Source organism: Aristolochia californica, unplaced genomic scaffold (assembly GCF_029961685.1).
Source record: "Aristolochia californica isolate CCGP_79_NKW_82.1479 unplaced genomic scaffold, dmAriCali1.0.hap1 SCAF_12, whole genome shotgun sequence".
Lineage (NCBI taxonomy): Eukaryota > Viridiplantae > Streptophyta > Magnoliopsida > Piperales > Aristolochiaceae > Aristolochia > Aristolochia californica.
Window position 1 is genome coordinate 16790589 of NW_027181793.1, and position 14578 is coordinate 16805166.

Here is a 14578-nt window from a genome sequence, read left to right on the forward strand (position 1 = left end):
AGCCATGGTGGTCCTCTGTGTTGGACTTTCTGTCGAAGTTCTAATGCTCGGGCTAGATTCATTGCCCTGGCTAAGTCAACAGGTGCATATAGCTCCACCTCTAGCGGTAAAGACTCATTAAGGCCCGCTGTAAATAAATTTACCTGTTGGTCCACTCGAACCATCCTGCCCGCTCTTGCTAATTTTTTCCTGGAACTATTTTTTATATATCTCCACTGAGCCAGTTTGGCGTAGCAGAACCAAATCCCCCAAAGGGTTGCTATGAGCCAGAGGACCAAAATGTAGAATGCATAATTCCTTAAATTCTTCCCATTCTACTTATAAATTATTCGACTCAACTTGCTGATACCAAAGTTGTGCTTCCCCTAGTAAGTGGAAAACAACCAACTCTACCCTATCATTAGCTGCTGTTCTTTGATGGTTAAAATTTTTTTCACACCTATACAACCAAATCAAAGGATCTTCTGACCCATAAAAGTAGGAAAATCAAGTTTAGTATACCTGGGTACGGTGCCTCCTCCCTGGTTGAAGTGTCCCGGCTGGCCAGGGAAGCTATTGCGCCCAACAAACTCATCTCCCCCTCTGTTATGCGAGTGGTCCTCTCCTCTTTGTTCTGGAATTGTATTCATTCCAATCATTAGACTAGTTGTTATGTTGTCCATCCTTCCATTCAATATCTCCATATCGAGATTAATTTTAGAGAACATCTCCATGTATTGAGCAAATTTTCTGTCATTCTCTACCTGACCTCTGAGCATCAAATCCCTTAATCACTGTTGCTGATCTTTGCCGTGTTACCCTGCTCTGATACCAAGTTGTTATGGTCCCTAGCCATGGATCTAGTAACTCGGCGAGGTAATTGTGAATCCAACACTGTATTAGGGTTTTTGATCACGTAATAAAGAAAAGAACTCCCCTTCTTCTTCCTTTCCTTGTTATGCCTGAAAAGGAGTTTCCTTTTCTTGATCTCCTATGTAAATAAAAGAGTTAACTAGATGTTCTTGATCAGGAAGGGTGAAACCCTTTTTGAGGTTCAGGGCAATGAGGGTAGGAACCCTCTAGGATACTTTCTTCTACCCACGTAAGGAAGATTAGGACTTTCCCAATACTCCTTCACTCGGTTTAAACTAAAGCTCCTCTTTGAAAGTGTTGCTCGGGTATAGGATCAAACCCTATCTTCTCTTGCTCGGAATTAGGGAATTTTCTTCCCTCTTAATGCTGTATACGTGGTGAAGAGGCTAAACCCCCCCCCCCCCCCCCCCCCCCCCCCCCCCCCCCCCCCCCTTGAACTCAGAAAAGAGTAATTAAACCCTCTTCCCCCCTTTGATCTCGAATACTCTTACTACAAACTGAATTTAAGATGAAAGAATGCAAGATCAAATCAAGAACATACCTTGGAGCTCATCAAGGAGACCTCCCAACCCTAGAGCTTGTCAAGGAGAACTCCCAATCCTGTTTAACCTAATCCCAGACTTGCCTTTCTTCTATTTCCTTACCTTTTAAATAGGGTATTTCACGTCATAAGTGTTTTAGGCTAATAATGCCAATTTTACCCCTACGTCCTTGCTCATTACATAATTAGTGAAAAATTAAACTGAAAGCAATACAAATAATGAAAGTTAAACTAGTGAACTCTGTGAGTCATTATCTTCTCCTCTAGGTGACTCGGTGTGCTATTGAGTCCATAACAGATAATCGCTCTACTCTCTTCTTCACTCGGCAATTACTGTGTGTGCAGTGGTAGTAACTCCTGGTGGACAGCCCAAAACTAAGAATAGTTAGTAGTAATAACCTCAAGTTTAATAATCAATGCCAACATGATTTAGTTTTACTGGTAAATGCTAACAACATACAGGAAATAGAGCTTGATAAGCAGTATTCATGCATGAGAGTATTATAAAATGAAATGCTTAGCAATTTTTCGGGCAACATTTCATCCATGAAAGACCTGCAGATTGAGGGACCAGAAATTGGAAAATTCAAGTTGGCAGATAGCAATACCTAGCTATTCATAATTCGTAGAGATCCAATCTCTTCTCTAAAGCATGAAGAACAAGGTAAGTTCAGGAGTTTATGTCCTCTTTTTAATATGATATACCATCTCCCTGTGTATAGGTCTTATTTATGATACTATTCATTGTGCCTCATTTAAGAGGTCTCAGGATTTTATTGTTTCAACAAATCCTCACTCATGTTAGGTGTGGTAAGTCTATACTTAGTTCGCATGTGTGGAGTGATCATTTTCCATATAATGTAATCCTTACATATTCAACAAATAGACATGGTAAAGATCAATCCAACATACATATTAAACAAGTAGACATGGAAAAGATCAATCCAATAGGCTCTTAGGAGTGATCATTTTCCATATAAAGTAATCCTTACCTATTCAACAAATAGACATGGTAAAGATCAATCCAACAAACATATGAAACAAGTAGACATGGAAAAGATCAATCCAATAGGCTCTTAAATAGTCAAGTAACTTTTTTTCCCCATAGGGACAATGCTTAGAGATATAATTAGAACAAGAAAATCACTCCTAGTCCAAATACAAGGATTGAAATGCTTCACATCAATCTGAAAATGGGACAAACTAGATCAAGACAACCTTTAATGATATAGACTATTAAGGGATGTTAGAAGTTGGGTTTAAAGCTTATATCAAAATGACTAGCCAAGTTAGAAATTTTCTTTCCCAACTAATAAATCCGAGATCTTTTTACTCATTTTTTTTTTGTAGAGGACAATTCTTTCTAACACTCTCCTTCACATGTGAGTGTTTTTTTCTTTTCTGTGGCTTTCATGTAGGACAATTCTTTACAACAAAGGAGAGGGAATGTTATGCCTACTGGTGTTTCAAAGTTGATTGTTAGTTCTCATAGTAAGTTGGAATTCAACCATTATATGACAAAATTTGTTTCTCTCAAAAGATGAATTTTCTGCCATTTCCTTCATTACTTCAAAAATGGGAAATGGGAAGGAAGGTAGAAAACTTCAAACCCAGAAAGCAACAACGTTTCTTCAAAGAAATGGCTAAAATAAACTGCCTATACATAGAAGAAGGTTCACTTAAAATGTTTTTAAAGATATATTCCTTGAAATATTTTTCTATGCCTTTTTCCCTCTCCTCCTTTTTTTCATTTTCCTTTTTTCCTTACTCTCCCCTTTTTTCCTTTTTTTTCTTCCCTTATTTTTTCTTTATATTTATTTCCTCATTGTCACTTTAATTATATTTTTAATTCATTTTAAATTATATATATATATATATATATATATATATATATATTTTTTTTTTTCCTTCACTCTTCTCCTCTTCTCCATTTTTTTCTTTTTCCTTTTTTTCCTTTTCTCCCATTTTTTTCATTTTTTCTTCCCTTTTTTTTTCTTTATTCCCTTCCTTTTCCTTTTCTTTTTTTCTTTCCCCTCTTTACGAGAGGTTTATTAGTCCCACATAGGTAACAATAAGAGAATCACATGAGAGGAGGGCTTATAAAACTCTAGATTGAAGGATGGCAAAATGCACTTAGTTGGGCGAGGTGAATCGGTGATAAGTTTTGACTCTATGAGTTGAAACTCAAAGACATCTCGTCCCGTTCCCAGCTCGCGCCTCTTGGGGTTTGTTAAGTTAACAAACTGGCTCACGAGCTTTTGAACCGAGTCATGGTTTGGTTGAGTTCGGCTCATTAATTTAAACGAGCCTCATCTGGACTCGGTTCGAGATCTAGAAAAAATTGAATCGAATCGAGCCGAGCTCGAGGGGCTCGCGAACTAGCTCGGTTCAATGCTACCCCTACTCCAGAGTTCTTCCATGGTTGCTTCAGCGTCCTCGCAAGCTTGCTGCTACAGAGAATGGTGCGATATTGTGGAGGTTTGGCTCCGTTTCTGGGTCCGAACTCGAAAACCAAATCCTAATCTGAATCCAAGTCAACATTATAAAGTTCTGATCAATTACAGAACTGGTTTCACCGTGATCGTGATAGTCATGTAAGTTCAATCTCAATAAAATTATTTTTTTATTCAAGGGGAGATCGAACAAGGCGATTTGGCTGGGGTCTACTCTCTAGTAATGACTTGCTTGTCTGTATCGATTGCTTATTCTCATCCCCAACTCAAATTTTTTTTTTGTCACCCTTATAGTTTCCCTCATTGTTAAAAAAAAAGTTCACATTCTAGAACTTTTTAGAAGTATAAGTGTTACATAATCCACTCCTCATTAAAATTATTTTTCCCTAGTACTTTTTTAATTTACGTTTTCTTTGTTTTCCTTCAAAACAATATCTAGACCCACTACCTTAAAAGTATAGGAGTGTACCCACATCCAATATGGGTAAGTCTTTTTATTATTCACCCAAGAGGCGGTTATTTTAGCTACCTTTAAAAGTATAGGAGTGCACCCACATCCAACATAGGTAGTTTTTTTTTTATGCCTAAAGTTAGACCTTTTTTCCGCCTTGAAATTTGAGCGGAGTGTGTTTTTTACTACGACCATATTGACCGGTATATAAAGCTTTGTTTCAAAACTAGGAGTGATTTTTTTTATTCTATATTTTGTTTTGCCCAAGCTCGGCCTTTATGTTCTTTTTATCCTACCTTGAGGGAAAGAAGTAGAAGAAGAAGTACAAGAAAGATGTATTTTATTCCACTTATTGTGGTAAATTTTATGTTATCAAAATATTCAAGAAAAGCATAGAACATAAGATGAAGAATTGACATATATGAAAAGTTTTAAGCCAATGAATATTTGAGACCGAAAGTAAAGATAAAAAACTTTTCCATTACAAGTTGAAATTACAAACTCCAACTTGAGGGGGAGTATTAAAGAACAAGTATGAAAGAGTCTTACATACTTTCATAACAAGATGTTTTACGGAACTAGAATTAATATGGCGGTGTCTAAGGGGAGTCTTATGGAAAGGAGGTCTCACAGATGAATCTTAATTAAAAGAGTTTTAATTATGTTAGTATTCTATTTGTGTTTAGTTGTTTTAGGGCTTACTTTGTAGTGTTTGATTTTGGGTGTAATTGGACATGGTAATTTAATTTAATTTGATGTAACTTTTTTTTCTCTATTATAAATAGAGGTTCAATGTACTCAATTATAGTCAAGTCAATGATCTATTTTTCTTCTCCAATAATTCAACGATTTTTTACATTTCTGCAATCAAGTGTGGACCCAGTATTAGCCGTAATGCAAGATTCTATAACCTTACTATCTCCCTTCAACCCTTTGAGCGAAATGTGGCAAAAGGAAGAAAAACCCATGGACTGACCCCATCGTCTCCACCCCGTAGGAACTACGAGATCACCCCAAGGACGCCTTCGATACATAGGCTCTTTGTTATGAAGAGCATAGTCAAGGTCTAGGAATCCGAAAAATGGAAATTTCTCCTTCCAAAACTCGTATTTATCACCACTTAATAAGGGGTTTCAAGGGAAATTTTCGAAGATAATCAAAGGTTGAACAGGTGCAACCGTGCAAGTAAATAAATAAACAAAACAATCATGCTTACATCATACAAAATTGAGGCACATACAATTACACATACATGGTATGCTTACCGATGCAAATCATATCCAAAATAAGGATGAATCAACATATCATTCCACATGGAAGTCGATATGGCATCTCGAAATTGTGTGGCTCTTGTGGATTGTAATGCACTCTGCCTCCGAAAGCTTGTTACTTGGCTACCCTCATTCTCAAGACCATCACAATCGTAATTGTCTGTATCATCCATTGCACCTAATTGGACCGCATCACCTCCTCCACCGAGCTCGCCACCCGAATCATCATCTTCATCTGCAAATATATCAGTATAATCCTCTCTACGTATATAATTGTGCAATATGCAACAACCATGTACAATTTTTACCTGGATCTTAAAAGAAAATGGAGGAGCGCCTTTTAACATTTGAAATCGAGCTTTTAAAGCACCAAAAGTTCGCTCAATAATATTCCGTAAAGATGAGTGTCTTCGGTTGAATAATTCTTTTTCATTTCTAGGAATATTATCTCCAAATTCTTGTAGATGATACCGGGTTACTCGATATGGACCCAAAAATCCTGAAAGATTTGCATAACCAGTATCAACTAGATAATATTTTCCTATAATAAAAATTATATTCCACATAACATAATTGAAGATAAAATAGATAAAAATGATTGCATAAAAATATATTACTTACCTTCAGGTACAAAGATTTTATCTCGGCGAGTCAATGTGTCCTTCAGTACACAGGAATCAGCTGCTGATCCCTCCCATCCAGCAAGTACATAAGTGAATTGCAAGTCAAATGAACATGTTGCCATCACATTTTGTGAAAGATAGACTTTTTCTATTCCAGAACCTTGGTTGGTCTTCAAGTGGAATGTTCGCTTTGATATGAGTTCCATCAATAGTTCCAATACAATCCTAATTATATATTTTCAATTAATATTAACTAACTTTGTATATTAATCTAAAATTATTTAGTTATAGGAAGTGATGTTACCTTGAAGTACGGATAAAACATTGAACTGGTTAAAATTTTTGAGTGCGTGTGTTCCGAAGGCCGTTTGACGTAATCAGAGTGAAGTTTGAGGATTGCATCTAACACCTTGTTGAAATACTTACTTATGGTCCAATTTGATATATCAAACATCTCTACTGTGACACTATAAGATTGTTGTTGACCAACAGTTAAGAGGAAATATGCAAGTTGTTCTTCAACTGAGATGGTCTTTGTGGCTGATAAAAACCCTTTACTAGTAAGTATATCTGCCAATTTGTGAAATACCAGTTGATTCATCTTGTAAACTTTCCGAAATTTAACTGGTGATTTGTCTAGTGCCTTTTGCAAATACAATGGACCATTCATCCAACAAGAACATGGTACACGTCTATTGCAATGGTACAGATATTATCTTCCCATGATGATAAACAAAGTTGTGAATGTAATCATAGTTACAACCTTTTCTTCGTCTGTCATAGTATCCATGGAAATCTACAAATCCAATCACCTAAAAGTCATAAACACAAGTAAACATCAATCTTCAATCATACCCTATTTGCAATCACACCTATACACGACCATATTCATCCACATTCCCACATCCTACATTCAATCACATCCCTATACAACCATATCCATTTAATTGTCCACATCCATACTCATCTACCATATTCATTCATGCAATATATTCACACAACAACATATCAAATTTAAATACTAAGCATACTAATAAGTCTTGCAATGTCATAATTCAAACATCATACCTAATACATAACAATATTCCAAAAGAAGATAGTGTATTTAAAACGCAATACAAATAGTTTGTTGCACAATATTTAAGCCACTCGACGTGCTCTTCCACTGTCATCTCCGTAAACATAACCTTCTTACTTGGCGTTTCCATCCATACAGGAGTGCAAAACTTCAAGTCTGTAGACAGGTCCGGGATTTCCCTGAGGGCTTTGACCCAATCTCTTTCAATATCGACCTCTTCATGCTTCATGAAATTCTGACATGATTGAGCTATTCGATCCATTGCATCAATGAATCTACTAGTGTCATCACCGGACATTTTCGTTCTCTTTCTACGACGACTTGAAGATGACCGCTTACTTCCTTCAGATTGATTACCTTTTGACTCATCCGTGCTTAATAATGGCGATGGAGTATCCCTAACTATATCAACATCCATCGGGACATGTTCCGATTCACGGATAATTTCATCGCCCTAATCTACAAAGGTTGCACCTCCTGACCCTATGGTTATTGTGTTTCCCACCACCACAGCTAATTTGTCGTACAGGGGGCAGCCTTCACTTCTGTACTTCTCAGCATCTTTATTCTCCTACAAGAATAAAACATCCTTTAGACGTCTTGGAATAGAGTTATACTAACATGGAAAACATAAAAAATATTTTATAGTACATCATGATTTATTGACCTTTATGTAGTCAAGCCATACAAAATTACATGCAGTAACTCGTTGTGTGGTTGCATCCCAACCGAACCCACTAGTGTTGATACAGCTCGTTACCATTTTGTATGTTTTCTTCCATGATCTTGTTTGATTCTTCACCTGCTCAACAATTTTTTTATTGACTGCGTCTTCATTGAACTTATTAACATAGTCCATATATACCTCATGCTTCCGAACCCCGTTAGGCAATTTGTTCCCTAGATTGACCTGCTCGACCAAGAGATCAAGCATTTTGCTATCATCTTCGAAGGTCCAAATGTCATATGGTCGACCAGTTGGTTGTCTTCTTGCAGCCATATATAATCTAAATCCGAGACGGTCCTCATGGAAAAAAATTTATTAAACAACCTTTAGCCATCACGGAAACACAAACCATAAAAAATAGAACACCATGTGGTGGATATGTATAACACCCGAATCTCCTCACCACATGGCAAAAACATTTCATAGCACTTCAAAAATCCTCAACAACATTCTAAAATATTTCAAAATTAATTAAATTATTTTTCACTACTGTATATGCACTAAACAATGAGAAAACACAAACATCAAGTCCAAATTTACCGAACACCCCTAGTAGTGTTAGTGTGTCAATGTCCACCTCTCTCGAGTTACTACTAATCTAATGTATTCACTGGCCCCCAATTATGAGGAGCGCCAATGTCGATAGTGAGTAAATTAGTTAGCAGTTATGGCTTAGATGCTGATGAGGTCAAATTGTGACCGCAATGGTTATTTGTGAAGAAACTATAAAATGAAGGCGGGGTTCGGGGCGTCAGCCCTGACAGGGGTCCAAGGGGGCTGGCCCCTTTGGTGGCGGGGTCCCACGGTATGCCCTTAGTCATGAATGGGAGACCCAAGAATGAACTAAAAATTAAAAGACCCAAGTGTTAACGGGAATTAATGGAAGCAAGGGAAAACAGAGGCGCACTCAATACTGACCATCGCAGCGATCAGAGGCCTCCATCGGCGTCGGAAGAGATAGGAAGCTTCCTATCTCTCAGTTCCGTAGCTGTCTCCTAGCTGTCTCCTAGGTGTCTTCCTCGATTCAGAGCTGCAAATCACTTATAAATAGAGTTGTTCTTTGATAGATGTCATATTTTGACATGAGAACTAGGTTAATTATAATAGAATAACCTTTATAATTGTATTATAGGTAGTTACTTATCGGTTTTCAAATGAAATGAGCATTTATTGAATTTGGCATTAATCACTGTCGATATTGCATATTTCTCTCTCCTGAATTATATTTCATTATTTTTTAGTCTTATTTCTTCCTGAAATGCTTTTTATAGATTCAATTATGGAATTTCAGGAGAATTTGGGTGGAGAAGAAGATATTTACCAAAATGCCCTTAGTGAAATGGAGGTAATTTCTAGGGCAAATTGTTTTAAAATAAGAAAATCATATTTAAAGAAGAAGAAGGGCGTGAAGAGGTGAGAGCGTAAAGAGAAGAGGAGTAGAGACCAAAAGGGAGGACTTTGACCGGAAACAAGGGAGGACCCGAGAGGAGTTCCCCCACCGTTGTTCGCCGGCCAAGACCTTTCGCCACCGTCGTCCACCGTCGTCCACCACCATCAGGCAACCGAGAACAGACCCGAGGAGAGCTCGAGAGAGTCTCCGTCGCGGCGAGTTCGACGCTGCCATTCTTTGCTCGCCAGGCCGGGAGGGGATCCGAGAGGGCTTCTCCGGCGCCACTTCCGTTTTCAGACCATCCTCCGGCGTCGTTTACATATTCCGACCAGTCCCGGAGCCATTCCGACTCTAACCGAGACTCGAGAGAGCCGGTTAGAGAACGTCAGCTCTGTTTCGCTCTTCGCCGGACATTACCTCCGGCCGTCGGCTTCTAACCGTCGTCGCCGGCGTATATCTTTGTTCTCCATAGTCTTAAGTTAGATTTTATTTTATTTTATTTTTGTTTTTATTTTTATTTTTTTATTTTTTTTTGCTTTCATAATTTTAGTTTGGTATTTTTTATGAAATTATTTTTATTTCTTCTAGTTAGTTCATATTTTTAGTAGCGAGTTTGTTAGCTTAATTTGATAGTTCATTTTGTTTCTTTTTGTGTTTTTATGCACGGGCGCCGCTCCCTAGGTGGACCATTAGCTCCCTTTGTTGAAGAGGTAGAACATATTTGTAGGAAAACACCCGAAGTCAAGTTAGGAGCTACCATGGCCAATCAGGGCGAACCATTACAGTTACCTGCAGCAGGTGACCGTAGAGCCCTGAGGGATTATTCTATCCCATCCCACTTCACATCACCTTCTTGCATTATATTGCCACCCACTACTGCCGCCAGTTATGAGTTGAAACCGGGTGTGATCCAACTCCTCCCTACATTCTATGGGTTGGATAAGGAGGACCCATATTACCACATCAAGGAATTCTTAGATATTTGTGCAACTTTTAAATTCCAGAATTTCTCAGATGACTCTATCCGGTTAAGACTTTTTCCATTTTCACTTAAGGATAAGGCCAAGTCTTGTCTTAATTCCTTGGAGGTGGGCAGCATTACTTCATGGGACACGTTAGTCACAAAATTTTTGTCCAAGTACTTTCCCATTCAGAGAACTACAGCCAGGAGAGAAATCTCCAACTTTATGCAGCAGGAGGGTGAACACTTTTATGAGGCTTGGGAGAAATGGAAGGATTTGATTCGTAGGTGTCCGCATCATGGGTTTGAGAAATGGCATTTAGTGCAATACTTTTATCAAGGTCTTACACCCCAGGTTAGATCCATGGTAGACGCAACGAGTGGTGGGAGTTTGATGGGTAAGAGTGCTAGTGAGGCGTGGGACTACTTTGAAACGTTGAATGATCAATCTCAACAATGGGGTTTGTCATTTAATGTTGATAGGAGATCCCACGAAACCAAAAGAGGGGGTCTCTACGAGGTTAGTGAAACACCTATGCTCATGGCCAAGATTGAGGGGTTGACTAGAAAAATTGATGCCCTTATGGTGTCCAAGAGTTCACCTGCTCCTAACCCATCTACTGTCTGTGCCATATGCTCTGGTTCATCTCATCCCACACAAATGTGTCCATCTAGTTCATCCTACCCAGAGCTCATTGAGGACTTGAATGCAGTCCAGAATTTTCATAGACCAAACCGGAACGATCCTTTTTCAGAAACATATAATCCGGGTTGGGCTAGGCACCCAAATTTCTCATGGTCCAAGGGCCCACAGGTTGGGGGTCCTCCAGGGTTTACTCAACCCCAAGCTCCGCGCCCACACTTCACCCAACAACCATTGATTCCACAAAAACCTTCACTTGAGGATACACTTCAATTATTCATGCAGAATACACAGTCCTCCATTGCCAAACTTGAAGTGCAAGTGAGTCAGTTGGCCAGCCACATGAGTGAACAAGCACAAAATAGACTCCCGAGTCAAACCAAGCCTACCCCCATCACACTTCAACTAGTTGACCGTTCTGTCAAGATACCACGAGGAATAGTTGAAGATGTTTTGATAAAAGTGGACAAATTTTTGTTCCCGGTTGATTTCATTGTTCTTGATACAGAACCAGTATTCAATGTGACCAACCAAATTCCTGTCATCCTAGGACGTCCCTTCTTAGCCACATCTAATGCTATCATTCATTGTAAAAGTGGTGAGTTGGAGTTGTCTTTTGGAAATTTTAAGGTCTCATTGAATGTATTTAATGCCGGGCACCACCCACTTGAGTCTGATGATCTGAGTCCTGCATTTAATATAGAAACTGTTATGCTTGATAACGAATCCACTCTTGAATCTTTTGAGTCTTGCATAACATCTTTAGACATGGACTATTTTGATGAGGAAACATATTTCCGAGAGGTTAATTCTTTACTCAATTCTGTACCTCTGTTGGAGGAAGCTTATGAGGTTATCACAACTGATCATCCACAGGATCTTCCTCTTGACTTAGACAAACCTCTCGAAACTTCCAAGCTAGATCTTAAGCCACTTCCTCCCACGTTGAAGTATGCGTTCTTGGGACCCATGAACTCATTACCAGTCATTATTTCCTCTGATTTGAGTATTGAGCAGGAGGAACAATTGACTGAAGTTTTACAAGCACACAGAGAGGCATTGGGGTGGACTCTTGATGCCTTAAAAGGGATTAGCCCCTCCATATGCATGCATCGTATTCATTTGGAGGAGGGGACTAAAGCCTCACGTGAGATGCAACGTAGGTTAAATCCCCATATGCTGGAGGTTGTGAGAGAATAAGTCATTAGGTTGCTTGTGACAGGAATCATTTACCCTATTTCCGATAGCACCTGGGTGAGTCCAATTCAAGTTGTCCCTAAGAAAGGGGGGATAACAATAATGAAAAATGAGAGTGGTGAATTGATTCCCACAAAAACTACCACCAAGTGGCGTGTCTGCATTGACTATAGAAAACTTAATTCCGTCACTAGGAAGGATCACTTCCCACTACCTTTCATTGATCAGGTACTAGAGCGATTGGCCGGCCACAATTTTTATTGCTTCTTAGATGGATACTCCGGCTACAATCAAATTCCCATTGCTCCAGAAGACCAGGAAAAGACCACATTCACGTGTCCGTTTGGCACCTATGCTTACAGACGCATGCCTTTTGGTTTATGCAATGCACCCGCCACTTTCCAACGGTGCATGATGAGTATTTTTTCTGACATGATTGGTGAATTTTTAGAGGTCTTTATGGATGACTTTTCTGTGTTTGGCTCTAGTTTTGATACATGTCTGTACAATCTTTCACTCGTATTGTCCCGTTGCATTAAGTCCAATTTAGTCTTGAATTGGGAGAAATGCCACTTCATGGTGAAAGAAGGAATTGTGTTAGGACATGCAGTGTCTGAGAGGGGTGTAGAAGTGGACAAAGCCAAGGTTGACCTAATTACCAATCTGTCACCACCTACTTCTGTGAAGGGAGTGCGTTCTTTCCTTGGCCATGCTGGGTTCTATAGGCGTTTCATTAAAGACTTTAGCAAAATTTCTCATCCTTTGACGAATTTACTTGCTCAAGATGTTGCTTTTGCCTTTGATGATGCCTGTATTCATGCTTTTGAGACACTGAAGAAATGTTTGTCCACTGCACCCATTGTCCAACCCCCTATTTGGTCTTTGCCTTTTGAGTTGATGTGTGATGCCTCTGACTATGCATTGGGGGCTGTTTTGGGGCAAAAGACAGATAAAATGCCCTGTGTCATTCAATATGCTAGCCGAACTCTTCATGATGCTCAATTGAATTATACTACCACTGAGAAGGAGTTGCTAGCTGTTGTGTTTGCCTTGAACAAATTCAGATCATATCTGTTAGGGTCAAAGGTTATAGTGTTCATTGATCATTCTGCTTTGAAGTATTTATTATCCATCAAGGACACTAAACCTCGCTTGATTAGATGGATCTTGCAATTGCAAGAATTTGACCTTGAGATTCGAGATAAGAAGGGTTGTGAGAATGTTGTTGCTGATCATCTATCTAGGATATGTGTAGTACCTCAGGAAGGATTCCTTCCTTTAAATGATTCCTTCCCTGATGAACAACTTCTCCAAGTATCCCAGTTGCCTTGGTTTGCTGATATAGTCAACTATCTTGTAACTCATAAGATTCCTGATTATTGGAGTAAACAAGATAGATTGAAATTCTTTCCCAAGTCAAACATTTTTTTTGGGATGACCCTTATTTGTTCAAGGTGTGTTCTGACCAAGTCATTAGGCGTTGTGTACATGAGCAAGACTTTGCCAACATTCTTGAATTTTGTCATTCCCACGCATGTGGTGGACATTTTGGTGCCAGAAAGACCGCGGCTAAAGTCTTGCAATGTGGTTTCTATTGGCCTTCATTATTTAGAGATGCCCATGAGTTTTGTCAGGTGTGTGATAAATGCCAACGAACTGGTTGTTTGTCTAGGAAGAACATGATGCCTCTTAACCCCATTCTTATTGTTGAATTGTTTGATGTGTGGGGTATTGACTTCATGGGTCCTTTTCCTGTCTCGTTCGGCTATCAATACATCCTTGTTGCTGTTGAATATGTCTCTAAATGGATTGAAGCTATATCATGTAAGACAAACGATCACAAAGTGGTGGTAAAGTTTTTAAAAGAAAATATCTTTAATCGATTTGGTACCCCGAGAGCGATCATCAGTGATGGGGGATCTCATTTTTGTAACAGAGCATTTGAGGCCTTATTGAAGAAATATTCCATCACTCATCGGGTGTCCACTCCATACCACCCGCAAACTTGTGGTCAAGTGGAAATCTCTAATAGAGAGATCAAACGGATTTTGGAGAAGACGATTCGCTTTGATAGGAAAGATTGGTCCACTCGATTGGACGATGCCTTATGGGCCTATCGAACCGCTTATAAGACTCCTATTGGGATGTCTCCATTTCGCCTAGTATTCGGCAAAGCATGTCATCTACCTGTTGAGCTTGAGCATAGAGCTTATTGGGCCATTAAGGCTTTAAATTTTGATTTAACTCAAGCGGGTGAGGAGAGAAAGTTGCAATTGAATGAGTTGGAAGAGATACGTCATGATGCTTATGAGAATGCCAAACTATATAAGGAGCGAACAAAGCTTTTACATGATAAATCTATTTTTCGCAAGTCTTTTACTGTTGGGCAGA

At 39.0% G+C, this 14578-nt stretch overlaps 1 protein-coding gene and 1 non-coding gene across 2 annotated transcripts; both read right to left on the reverse strand.

The window, feature by feature from the left end:
* Nucleotides 1-5558: 5558 nt before the first annotated feature.
* Nucleotides 5559-6313, reverse strand: LOC137946618 (uncharacterized). Its single transcript, XM_068792948.1, has 2 exons — nt 6190-6313; nt 5559-5803 (listed from the first exon to the last, which is right to left on the reverse strand). Exons 1-2 carry the CDS (start codon nt 6311-6313, stop codon nt 5559-5561), a joined length of 369 nt encoding a protein of 122 aa, XP_068649049.1.
* A 4235-nt stretch (nt 6314-10548) lies between these two features.
* Nucleotides 10549-10653, reverse strand: LOC137947136 (small nucleolar RNA R71). Its single transcript, XR_011111183.1, has one exon. It is a non-coding gene; the product is annotated as a small nucleolar RNA R71 (small nucleolar RNA).
* Nucleotides 10654-14578: the final 3925 nt, after the last annotated feature.

Excerpts from the sequence above, each read along its gene's own strand:
- LOC137946618 (XM_068792948.1), bottom strand. The coding sequence starts at position 6,313 with ATGGCAACATGTTCATTTGACTTGCAATTCACTTATGTACTTGCTGGA. Across the intron at positions 5,804-6,189 it reads TAAAATCTTTGTACCTGAAG|ATGAAGATGATGATTCGGGT; the intron begins GTAAGTAATATA and ends ATATATTTGCAG.